Source organism: Gasterosteus aculeatus, chromosome 17 (genome assembly GCF_964276395.1).
Source record: "Gasterosteus aculeatus chromosome 17, fGasAcu3.hap1.1, whole genome shotgun sequence".
In the NCBI taxonomy this organism is placed as follows: domain Eukaryota; kingdom Metazoa; phylum Chordata; class Actinopteri; order Perciformes; family Gasterosteidae; genus Gasterosteus; species Gasterosteus aculeatus.
The window spans coordinates 10,494,476-10,507,598 of record NC_135705.1 but is presented as its reverse complement, the minus strand read 5'-3'; the positions used below and the strand labels follow the sequence as shown (position 1 = coordinate 10,507,598).

At 42.3% G+C, this 13,123-nt stretch overlaps 1 protein-coding gene across 1 annotated transcript; it reads left to right on the top strand.

The window, feature by feature from the left end:
• Positions 1-5,404: 5,404 nt before the first annotated feature.
• On the top strand, positions 5,405-12,704 carry LOC144388902 (proliferation-associated protein 2G4-like). Its single transcript, XM_078091709.1, has 10 exons — positions 5,405-5,446; positions 5,973-6,063; positions 8,472-8,600; positions 8,787-8,892; positions 9,826-9,895; positions 9,992-10,084; positions 11,840-11,848; positions 11,952-12,106; positions 12,222-12,298; positions 12,423-12,704. Exons 1-10 carry the CDS (start codon positions 5,405-5,407, stop codon positions 12,581-12,583), a joined length of 933 nt encoding a protein of 310 aa, XP_077947835.1. The 3' UTR covers positions 12,584-12,704.
• The last annotated feature ends 419 nt before the right edge of the window (positions 12,705-13,123 follow it).

The following is a 13,123-nucleotide window of genomic DNA, read 5'->3' as shown; positions in this document are numbered from 1 at the left end:
TTTGATCCCCCGGGTTCGAATCCAGGTTGTGCCGATCTTTCCTTTAATATATTTTTTTATGTAAATGTTTTCATACGTGGCCGTGATGTGGTGCTCACTTATACAATCGTAAACGCTGCAATGGATTTGTGATGCGTTTTGAAGATTTTCAGCAATATGTTTGTGAATGTGTGACGAATCAGGGAACTGAGGCGGACACATCTGCAGCTGTGGAGTGAACACAAACACGCACGCGTAGGGAAACCAGTAGGTGGAAAAACCAGTAGGGGTGTAACACCGGCAACTCGCTGAGGCACTTCCTGTTGCAGGTTGCGGTGCCGCGGCGAATCGTGGCAGCTGCCTCGAGTTTACGGCAACTGCCTCGCCTGTGGCCTCGGCTGAGTGAGGTACCTCAAGCGGTACCACGAGTTAAAGGAGTCTTGCCACGACCTAACGGAGGTGTAGCGGCCGTCTGCCACTTCCTGTGTGTGAGTGTTGGTACTTTTATTTGAAATGTAATTAGCATCAGAATCACGTGGGCAGGTGTGCAGTGGTTTATGAACGAGTGTAGGCATCTAGGCAGAGTAATGGTTGTACGGACATGGGGGTGAGTCGGGAGACGATACTTTTTGTTGACCGTATTCTACAGCGCACTTTATTGCATCGTCGCACAGCATGTATCGCTTCGCCCCTTGGATGTTTTTTAACTTGACTTTCGGACAATAAAATCAATGAACTTCACAGGAGGAATCTGCGTCTGTTTGGAACGAGTCCACACACCAATCTCCCGTACTTAGCCTCACGTGACTCTACCGGATTGTAGTCACCACATTTGTCAACAAAAAAGTAAACAAATAAGTAATCAGTTGCATACAACAAACGTGCAGTTTTTATCACGGATTCCTGTCGGATTACGGGGTTATGGATCCGAAGAAGAAAGTTGGATTACAGATACATCGCGACAGAGATCCTTACCGAGCCACGGATTCATCCCAAAGCGAACAGCCACGGTAGGCACGCAAAATCCCCACTCTCACTCATGCTGCGTTTGGAAAGTTTGACGGTTTGCGGGTGTCCATTGGGGATCGCCGTCTTTCCGGGTGACGTTCGCCTACATCGACTGTCGAACTGTTTGGCTTGGCAGTGGGGAATCGGATGTTGAATCCCGTTTGGAAACGTGAATTTAATTGAACGCTATTGACTCGTTGGTGCACTGTGAAAACTTGAACTTGAAGGCACAATGAGCGAAACACATGATCGCGACGTGAATAATGTTTCCGAAACGATGGAAAAACGAGAAGTCAAACTAACTGCAAAGGCTTTGCCAATAAAAATTGAAAAACTTCAAAAGAAGCGAAAGGTGCTCGTAGATAAAATCAAAGCGCTAATTCCTGCTATAAAAGAGCTGATGAAAAGAAAGGAAAATGTACATCAGGTGCAACAACAAATACAAACCCTTACTCAGCTCCACGACACGGCCATTGAGCTACATAAGTCATTGATCCCTTTGCTACCCGAAAGCGAACAAATTTCACAAAAGGAATGGTTCTTAAGCATCGAGAGTTACTCCAACGTTTTCAAGGACAATGTTACCCAATGGCTGAGTGAAACTACTGTGAACTTGGATGGAAACGACTTTGATGGCTTAAACAAAGACGTGCCTGACTCTGATATGCACGCCTCACAAGCACCAGCAAAGGCAGTTTCCATGAAGGGAGATCCACAGGATTGTGTGAATCCATCTGACAGCATATCCAACGTGGAAAGCAGGGCCACGACCAGAAGCTCTCAAAGGTCATCCATATCAAGCATTTCTTCTGCTCGCATAAATGCTGAAGCTGACCTGGCAGCACTAATGGCACGACAAGGATTTCTGAAGGACAAACATGCGCTGGAGGAGGAAGAGGAAAAGATACGAAAAGGAAAAGAGAGACTCAAGATGGACGAGGAAATCGCTGCATACATGGCTAAAGTGAGCGTGATAAGGGCAGCAAGCATGACCGGTTCTAAAGGCAGCGCAAGACAATACGACAACATGAATTATTACTTTAGTGAAGCACAAACACAGTCAATGCAGCTGACTGTACGAAGTTGTCAGCATGTTGAGCCTGAAAGGGGTTATGCTTAGGCTAAGGATTTGCTACAGGAACACTTCGGTAATGAGTAAATAATTGCCACTGCTTATATGGACCAAGTTCTGTCATGGCCCCCAATAAGATCCGAAGATGTCAATGCATTACAGGATTACGGTTTGTTTCTTCGAAGCTGTAGCAATGTGATGAACGGCGTACACTATATGTATGAACTAGATATGCCCGCTAATATGCTCACAATAGTAAAGAAATTGCCATACAAGCTTCGGGATTGCTGGAGAACAGTAGCCTGCGAGATACAAGAGAGCCGTAACCAAAGGGCTACATTCAGCGACATTGTTAATTTCGTTGAAAGGCAAGTTAGAATTCTAACACACCCAGTGTTCGGGAATATCCAAGACCCCGCACCAGCATTAAGTAAAAGTATGAATCGAACCATCTCTAAACCCAAAGGAAGTATTTTCGCTACAACTGCGACCACCGTCGAAAATAGGAATATTGGAACACGGGAATGGAAACGGTACACTGCCTTACCCATCAAAGATTGTCTGTTTTGTGAAGGTGAACACACTCTAGAGTCATGCCCTCACCTGGAAGAGAAGACTCGCACCGAAAAGATCACACTCTTAAAAGAAAATGGTGTTTGCTTTGCCTGTTTATGTACAGGACATATCAGCAAAGATTGTCAAAAACGGTTGACATGCCAAGTGTGTTGTATGAAGCACCCCACAATGCTTCATATTCAGTTTAAGGAGAAGCAAGCAAAATCTGAAACTGAACAAGAGCCAGGCACGGCAGTGGGCAGAGCCTTAATGTCCAATGGCCTCACTGGGGCTGGTGAGGAAGAATGTAAACTTCCCATAGTCCCAGTACAGGTTAAGTCTTGCAAAGGTAATAAGACAGTGCTCACTTATGGTTTCCTAGATCAAGGAAGCACTGCTGTTTTCTGTACTGAGAACTTAATGAATAGGCTTAATCTCACAGGAAAGAAAACTCGTATCCTTTTACGTACTATGGGTCAAGAGAAGGTCATGAATACCCAATTAGTCACAGGTCTCGAGGTGGCTGGTCTGGATGGTGAGATATTTTGCGAACTGCCAAGTACTTTCACTCAGGAGAGTATGCCTGTCCATAAGGGAAATATTCCACGTCGACAGGATCTTCAGAGATTGCCTCACTTGCGACACGTTGCGACAGAGACAGAGATCAACGCAGAAATCGAGCTGCTAATAGGAACAAATGTGCCAAAGGCCTTGGAACCATTAGAAGTGATCCGTAGCCTGAACGATGGACCTTATGCCATCAAAACAATTCTAGGGTGGACTGTTAGTGGACCATTGGTAGGAGACAGCAGCGATGGATTTGACATTGTCACAGTCAATAGAGTTTCGGTTTCAAACTTGGATAAGCTCTGGCAGCAACAGTTCAAAACTGATTTTCCAGAATGCAGCCACGAGGAGCAACCTGCTTTGTCAAGGGAAGACCAAAAATTCATGAAGCTGGTCAGAAATTCAGCGAGCCTTGTGAACGGACATTACCAGATTGCATTGCCCCTGAGAGAATGTAAATTAAACATGCCAAATAACAGAAAAGTCGCAGAGCAGTGTACTCTAAACCTTCAAAGGAGGTTCAAGAGAGATGTGTCTTTCCGACAGCAGTATGCAGACTTTGTGGACAAACTTGTCTCCAAAGGATATGCTGAGCGAGTATCTGCGGAGGAACCGACTCGTGATGATGGGAGATTGTGGTACATCCCACACCATGGCATCTACCACCCTCGAAAGGGGACGATGCGGGTGGAGTTCGACAGCGGAGCACCTTTCCATCCATCCATACCATCTCCCAATGATCAGCTCCAGCAGGGACCAGATCTCACCAGCTCATTGATAGGTGTCGTGACCAGATTCAGGAAGGAACCAGTGATAATCCTGGCACAAATAGAGTCCATGTTCCATCAAATGAGAGTACCAGCAGAAGACATGGATTTGCTGAGGTTTCTCTGGTGGCCCGATGGTGGCTTTGCACAAGAACTGGCGCCTTCATTAAGTCCACATCTCTTTGGTGCAACTTCATCACCAAGTTGTGCTAGTTTTGCACATAGAAAACGTGCTGAGGACAATAACCAAAGTCTGTTTGCTACTGGAAGCCGAGGTCTGAAGAGACAATTACTTTTGACTGACTTATCTACTCACACGACAAAAGGTGGTGGTAAAGATCACCTTGACAGGCTAAGTGCTTGAACCTCTGGCCTAGACTAGACTCGTTCGTGAAAGAAGATGACTACACCCCCTTACTGGAATATTAATCATGGGCATTCGTTTGATGTATGTTTTATTGTGTTTTTTGTAATTATTACAGTGTTATAATTAGGGGCTGGGATGTAGCGGCCGTCTGCCACTTCCTGTGTGTGAGTGTTGGTACTTTTATTTGAAATGTAATTAGCATCAGAATCACGTGTGCAGTGGTTTATGAATGAGTGTAGGCATCTAGGCAGAGTGATGGTTGTACGGACATGGGGGTGAGTCGGGAGACGATACTTTTTGTTGACCGTATTCTACAGCGGACTTTATTGCATCGTCGCACAGCATGTATCGCTTCGCCCCTTGGATGTTTTTTAACTTGACTTTCGGACAATAAAATCAATGAACTTCACAGGAGGAATCTGCGTCTGTTCGGAACGAGTCCACACACCAATCTCCCGTACTTAGCCTCACGTGACTCTACTGGATTGTAGTCACCACAGGAGGCATGCAATGACAAAAGGGAGCGGTGCATGAATTATTACTTTAGTGAAGCACAAACACAGTCAATGCAGCTGATAGAGGTACCGGGAATTTAAGGGAGAGGTGCCTCGGCTGTTAATAGACGTACCGGGAGTTTAAGGGAGAGGTGCCACGGCTGTTAATAGACGTACCGGGAGTTTAAGGGAGAGGTGCCACGGCTGTTAATAGACGTACCGGGAGTTTAAGGGAGAGGTGCCACGGCTGTTAAGGGAGCTGTGCCTCGGCTGATAGACGTACCAGGAGTTTAAGGGAGAGGTGCCACGGCTGTTAATAGACGTACCAGGAGTTTGAGGGAGAGGTGCCACGGCTGTTAACGTACCGGGAGTTTAAGGGAGAGGTGCCACGGCTGTTAATAGACGTACCAGGAGTTTGAGGGAGAGGTGCCACGGCTGTTAACGTACCGGGAGTTTAAGGGAGAGGTGCCACGGCTGTTAATAGACGTACCGGGAGTTTGAGGGAGAGGTGCCACGGCTGTTAATAGACGTACCAGGAGTTTGAGGGAGAGGTGCCACGGCTGTTAACGTACCGAGAGTTTGAGGGAGATGTGCCATGGCTGTTAATAGACTGTCAGGGAGCTGCATGGCGGGGAAGGTAGGAATCAGACGCAGAGTTTTCAAAAAGAAAAGGGACTTTAATTGTCGAAAAAGGTTTTCAAAAGCAAAAGGCCAAGGGGCAAAAAACGAAGACAGGAACCAGGAACGAGAAGAAGATCGTGGACGGGGACATGGACAGGGACTAGGACTTCCATACTATCAACAATGACGCGACAAGTGACAACAGACACACATGGCTTAAATACTAGTCGAATAGTAGTCGTCGGTGACTCGGGGGCACGGAACACCTCCGCAGTAGTCGTCGGAGGCTCAGGGACACGGAACACCTCCGCAGACGGCGGACAAGGGGTGGGAGGGAGGGAAACCAGACAATGGTGGGCCGCCCAGGGAAATCTGGCCAATTGTAAATATTGATGCATTGTAACGTTGAAACTATTGAGAAGTGCTGAAAGCTTTTTGTGTGTGTGTATATATATATATATATATAAAATATATATATATATATATATATATATATATATATATAATTAGTAGTAGTATAGGTATATAATATAGTAGTATAGGTATATAATATAGTTTTATTACAGTTCATTCAAAGGCCTCATTTTTTTCTCCGTGCTGAAGACACGTCAGGAAGTGACAGAGAAAGCAGTGGTAAGAAATGTTCAAATCGTTGCAGTACAAAACCAAGACACAATTACAGAGATGATTTATCTGCAGATATCCTTCAGCGCATTCACAAAAGAACAGAACTTGATTTATGCATTGCATTCATGCACAGTAAAAACAATGGACGTGAAAAAACACAATATAGATGAATCTAGTGATTCTTTAATAAAATACTTTTTAAGAAATGCATGTTTGTCTCCCTAGTAAACAATAAAAACTTCTCATTCTCTCATCTCATCATCCTCTCTTCCTGATTCCTCTAATTAGACACCATTTCTAGCCTCCCTCTTCCCCTTGTTCTCCGCCAGAGCATTACCTGTGCACCCGACGTACCTGAGCTCGCTGTCCTGTATCGCCTGCCTTGTTGTATCCTGACGGTTCGTGCTGAACTATTATTGTCCCGTTGCTAACCTCTGCTTTACCCAGCCTCCAGTTTGACATGAGCTGCCTGCTGTCTGGTGCGCTCTCCCTCGGCCTGGACCTCGTTCTCTGCTCACTGGGCTTCACCATTGCTGGCCAAACGCCCGTATTCTTCTGTTTGTGTGTTTGTGTTCATTAAAACACTTTACGTTCCCTTGCGTTTGGGTTGTCGCTTCTTCACAAGCACAACAGATATAGTCAAAAGGAAATAAATATAATTTAAAGAATGTAATTTTTCCTTTTACGTAACATCCATCATGAAAGTACTGTCTGTTGCCTGATTATGAAACAATATAGAATAAGGTTAATACTTTAATCCAGCAGCTTTTGTGCAATCACTGGATATCTAAAAACAGTCATGCACACAATCTAGCTCAGGCAAATTCGTTTGTCAACAATTGTAGTCAACGTCAATTTAAATGGAAATACTGGTAACTCCTATTATATACCGACATTCAATTTTAGACACGTCTTGATGGCACCCACCCAGTGTTATTGTTTGTTCATATAATCACATACCCATTGATTAGTTCTCAAAGTAGAGATTGTAACCAGGGCGGCAAGTGATCTTAGTCCATATTCGCTTAGCTGCACTAAAATGGGAAGCTGTTGTATCACTTACTGGCTTTTTATTACTAAAATAATAGATAGATAGATACTTTATTGATCCCTCAAGAGGGAAATTTTGGTATCACAGCAGCATGTACAGGAAAGAAAATAGAATAAAAAGATACACATTATATACAATATAATAAGATAGAAATATTAAATTAAATTAAATAAACTGAAACAAAAGAATAACCTTCCAAAAGAGACAATAATAATAATTTGTAAAAGGAGAAGAGGAAGAGGAAAGAGCAGCAACATCACAGCAGTACAGGGTTATTATTGTCATTATTTAGCCAGGGATGATTTATTGTAAAGTGTTATTGCACTGGATAGGGATAATAATAATAGTTCATATTTAATAATAACTACCAACACTAGTACTTTTAAAGGCAGTATTGTATTGTCACATATTGGCAAATTATAAAACAAACATCACATATTTGGGAAATAAAACGGCAACTGTCTGGCGCAAAGTCGAGGCAGCTGTCGTAAAAACGGCAACCGTCGAGGCACCACTGCGGCAAAGTCGAGGTAGCTGTCGTGAAGCCGTGGCAATTGCCTCGAAGTCATGGCAACTGCCTCGTGAAATTGTGGCAAGTGCCTCGAAGTCGTGGCAACTGCCTTGTGAAATCGTGGCAACTGCCACGATTCGCCGCGGCACCGCAACCTGCAACAGGAAGTGCCTCGGCGGGTTGCCAGTGCCACGATTTGCACTAGCTCCCACTGAAATGCCAGCACCCGGTAGCCGTTGGTGAGCAGAGGACTAGCTGATGTTAGCTAATGGGCTAGCTCAGCCCAGCGCAGTCAGCCAAACGTTGTAAGCAAACAGATCAGCGGGAAGACAACGACTTGAAGCGTCGTTTAGTGTTTGTCTCTTCTTCATTATGAAGATGATCTGTTTAACTGACATGAGTGACAAGCTTCTACAGGAATAAACTGGGGGTCAAAATTACACAGTGGGATTATTACATTACGAGTTGTCAATATTAGTTACGTTTTAAGCAACTACTTCTTCGAGAGAACATAAAAACAGTTTTTGCCGAATCCAGCTCATACTTAACTGACGAAGTTATGTCAACATATTCATCAAAATCATAACATCTAAAGTTGCCCGCTAATATATTGAAGAGGGCGTTTAGAACGTATGTTTTGAAATATGCATAATGTCCTGTAGTACATCTCCTAAACCCATTTTAAACCTAGAATTAAAAAATACTTAGTTCAGTTGTCTGGGCCCTCGGTGTTCGTTTTACTCAGTATTGACACTGTTCGTATTCTCACAGTAACTCATACCTGATATCATGATGGTTCCATACCTGCTCCACTTCTGCACCTCTTGATCATTTGTATTGTATGTCGCCCAGAGGCTCTTTGTCTGGTTGTGGAAACGGCCACTCTCGGGGTGTCGGTGCTCAGCCTCTGTGAGAAGGGAGATGCCTTCATCTTGGCCGAGACTGGAAAGGTCTTCAAAAGGGAGAATGAGATGAAGAAAGGTGAGCCAAAATATGATGCTGGGAGTCTGTTGTCGATCAGGTGCACTGAGGACCCTTCAAGAGGAGTCTACATGCCGTCAGTCATTTTAATTGTTGAACAAGTGTCCCTCCCTACATTTTTTTTTTTGCTACACTTGTGGATCATTTCCAAATGAAGATCTGGTGGTTGTCCTTTCCCTCTTTCAGGCATTTCCTTTCCCACCAGTGTCTCCGTTAATAACTGTGTTTGCCACTTCTCTCCCCTGAAGAGTGACCACGACTACACACTTAAAGGTGGAGATCTGGTCAAAATGTAGGCACCACGTTCTAAAATAATGTCACTCCTTGTTCTCCCATGTGTGTCATAAATGTGTTGTCCTCCGCTCTTTCTTTGTGACATCTTGCCTTGTACATGAGGGTGTTACTTTGCTGTTTGCTTCATCTGTAAAGTCTTGTTTTTCTGTCTGTCCTGTGTGGCAAATGATAAGTACGATTGGATACTTTCAGAATGTTTTTTGCAATTCTTTAGGCGTCTGTTAAATCCGTTTCATTTTAAGCTTTGATGGCCAACCATCTGCTAAATCTTATCAATCACACTATTCTAATTCAACGCTGTGCTTTGAAAAAGAAAGTGAGCTTATCTTAGTAGTTGTATTGCCACGTGTGTTTTTGTCGTTTTGTATTGTATTTTGTGCTCTTTGTGGATTTGCAATGTATTCAAGTTTATTTGGTGCTCGTGGTTATGAAGTTGCACGTTATTTTTTTTTGGTTATCTTCCTCCCTTTTCAACAACTCATAGACTACCTGTCTTTTTTTTCTCAAATTCCATTTTGAGCATGAATGTATGTTGGTGTTGGGAATTGTAGTATTCCTCTCAACCTGTAGATGGAGTAGAGCCTCACGTCTTGTGTCCATATAGATACCACGTGTAGAGGATGGGTAATGCTTGAATGTATTCAGTTGACTCGGCCAATTTCCCTTTTCAACAAAGCATAGGCGAGGCTGTCTGTTTTTTTAATTTTAGTGCTTCTCTGTTGAATTCATAATAAGTCCTTGACTGCAGTCCAGCTCATGAGTTTATTTGTCATTCGGTCCCTTGGTTGGTGTTATTGATTTGCCTCCTGTCTCAACATTTGTAAACTAGACAGCGGGTTGGCAGTTCTACTTTTAAAGAAATTGCAACACCATTAATTTGATTTCATTGCATTATTTTATTCTCTACTTTTCCTTTTTTTATTTTGTGTAGAGATTTAGGAGTCCACGTTGACGGCTTCATTGCCAACGTTGCTCACAGCTTTGTGGTGGGAGCCAGTAAGGTGAGAACCTTTTTCTAAATGGCTGCTTTTTTACCATTTAATGTCTTCTTGTAGAACTTAATCAAGTCCTCTTCTCCCTGTGTGTTGTTTCTGCAGGAGAATCCCATCACAGGCCGGAAAGCGGATGTGATCAAAGCGGCCCATCTTTGTGCAGAAGCAGCTCTTCGCCTCGTTAAACCTGGGAACCAGGTACATGGAGACACTTTTTTTCTCGATGTCCGCCATAATAATAAATTACCTTCTCTTCAGCTCTGGCCCGTGAAAATAATCCAGTCAGCTTTTAATTGATGCTTAAGTATTAAATAGGTTGGTTTGTGTTGGTATATCTGTAACATTGTACTGCAGATCCTTTTATAGTTCGAAGTTATGCATTGTTAATAATTAGCGAACAATTAAAAGATTTCTTAGATACTAATAGTATCCTAAATAATTTCCAATCTGGCTTTAGGAAGCAACACAGTCACTGCCGCCCTGAAAGTTTTAAATGATATATTTGAAGCACTTGATCTTAAAAAAGTATGTGTTGCCCTTTTTATCGATCTCTCTAAAGCTTTTGACACTGTTGATCACACGATATTGATCAGTATCTTGAAAAAAATCGGCATTTCTAACCAGGCATCCACCTGGTTTGCTGATTACCGTCCAACAGGACTCAGTCAGTCCAGTTAGCCAATGCCACATCATCCTCACTTGAGATCACTAAAGGTGTGGCTCAGGGCTCGGTCCTAGGACCTATTTTATTTTCTATTTATATAAATGATCTTTGTGTAAATGTATCAAATGCTGCCTATCATTTTTATGCTGACGACACTGTTATTTATTGTTGTGCGTCCACGGTTGTGCTTGCATTTGAGTTGTTACAATCTGCTTTTAACGCCGTACAGGACCGCTTACAAAACCTCAAATTGGTTTTAAATGCCAACAAATCAAAAATTATGGTGTTTTCAACACCATAATTCCCATACTCAAATGATAATGTATGTTCTGTAAAAACTGCCCAAGGTAACCCAATAGAGATTGTCACCAATTATAAATACTTAGGTGTTCTTTTAGATAGGGAGCTCTCTTTTAAATCACATATTGAAAACCTGGTAAAAAAAAACTAAGACTAAGGCTTGGCTTCTTTTACAGAAATCGCTTGTGTTTCTCTTTGAGAGCGCGTAAACTGCTTGTCTCGTAAACTTTTTTACCGTTAGTTGACTATGGAGATGTGCTGTATATATGTGCTTCGTCCAAAAGCCTAGCAGCTCTGGACACTGTATATCACAGTGCACTGAGGTTTTTTACTGGCTGTGGTCGCCTCACACATCACTGTCAGCTTTATATGACGTCTGGGTGGCCATCTTTGAGCACTCAGAGAGAAACTCACTGGTTGTCCTTGATCTATAAGGCTCTCCTCGGTATGGTCCCGTCTTATCTATGTTCACTCCTCCGTGGAGCAGAAAACCAGTACGCTTTAAGGTCCAGCGACATTTACTGCTTGTACATTCCACGAGTGCGGACTGAATTGGGAAAAAAAGCATTCAGTTTTGCCGCCCCATCAACATGGAACAATCTCCAGGCTGAACTGAAATTGCCTCAACTTGTATCGTTTAATGTTTTCCGACGTCTCCAAATGGACAGACAACAAAAATCTATTGAACGGTGCCTCTGCTTTTGACCATTTTTTCTTTGTATTTTAGTTTTTAACTTAATTTGTATTGTGGTTTTATTCATGTCATGTATATGTATTTTATGGCTGTTCTTTAACGACGTGTGCTGCTGCCTTCTTGGCCAGGTCGCCCTTGAAAATGAGATCTCGATCTCAATGGGACTTTTACCTGGTTAAATAAATATAATTTCTAAAATAGTTTTGCTTTGTTCTTCTCCCCTCATCTTTTTTCGTGAGTCATTGCAATAACCTGTATTTTGCACATGAAAGTAATGTATTTTTCTATCTCTCAGAACACTCAAGTGAGTCTAGTCCTTCTTTATTCATACCAATTTACCAAAGGTTGTAGCCATTGAAACACTTAAAGAGACACGTTTTTTTTCCACTTTTAATATTTACAATTAGGCCAGAGAAGGTGCTACGAGGACCACCATTTTCAAGAGGGACCCCAGTAAGCAGTACGGCTTGAAGATGAAAACTTCCCGTATGTTCTTCAGTGAAGTCGAACGGCGCTTTGATGCGGCGCTTTTACTCTCCGGTATGAATACTGCACTTTATGGGTAACTACTAATGTGTATATACACATTGTCCAAGATATTTTAAATAGACATTGTTGAATATTGATAAACTTTGGCTCATGCACTTAATTAATTCCATCATCTTTTTTTCCGTCAGAGCGTTCAAGGATGAGGCTAAAGCCCGTCTGGGTGTTGTGGAGTGTGCCCAACATGAGTTGCTACACGAGAAAGAGGGTAACTATTTACCTCTCCTTTTTGATCAGGTTTTTTGCTTATTTAATGTTTCCCTTTTTATTTACTGCCCCACCCCCTCTTCTGCACCTCACTGATCTATTCCTCCCCATTTCACATCCTACAGGCCTCCAAGACAGCAGAAAATGCAACGGAACAGCCAACCGCGTACACAGAAGCTGTAGAATAACAAAATATTGCTTTTCCACAAACGCAGAATCCTGCAGAGTAGCAAGAGGAAACATGACAAACATGACACCCCAAACTCTGCCCATTTTACACCTTTAATTTTCAAATGAAGCCGATGAATTTTAGATCCTTCGTGGATGCTTAACCCTTTACTGCCTTTCCTGAAAGTACCATGTAGCTTTTTTTTGAGTCTGTAAGAAATAAAGAATATTAGAAAATATTTTTACTACCTTTGAAAATACTTGGAGTGAAGGCTTTTTGGATGTTACCAACTGAAATGTGGGTCACAAATTTTCAAAAAAATTTCATGTGTATAATTTCTATTGAAAAAACTGCCTAAACATTTTTTGGTAATTCTTGTGAATGTGAGAATAAAGTTATGACCTGTTTATTAATCCACTGCTTTATGGGGTAAAGAATACCTTTTATCATTTAAAAACTTTTCATCTGAATGATTTTCCCTTTGCAATATAGGGTTGATTTATAAACAACACAAAGTTGACAGTGACAAATGACAGTGATCCCAAGGATGGTAAAATAAATGATGGCTTTTACATCTGAGTGATGTAATTGTTTATGGTTAGTCTTCCATCATCAAGGCCTTACCTAATTTAGCTTAAACTATGGTGATTTCTATTT

Bases quoted from the DNA above. Each gene is read 5' to 3' on its own strand.
- LOC144388902 (XM_078091709.1), top strand. From the start codon at position 5,405: ATGGCTGTTAATAGACTGTCAGGGAGCTGCATGGCGGGGAAG. The intron at 6,064-8,471 runs GTAAGAAATGTT...TATGTCGCCCAG, and splicing joins AAGTGACAGAGAAAGCAGTG to AGGCTCTTTGTCTGGTTGTG. The intron at 12,299-12,422 runs GTAACTATTTAC...CACATCCTACAG, and splicing joins GTTGCTACACGAGAAAGAGG to GCCTCCAAGACAGCAGAAAA.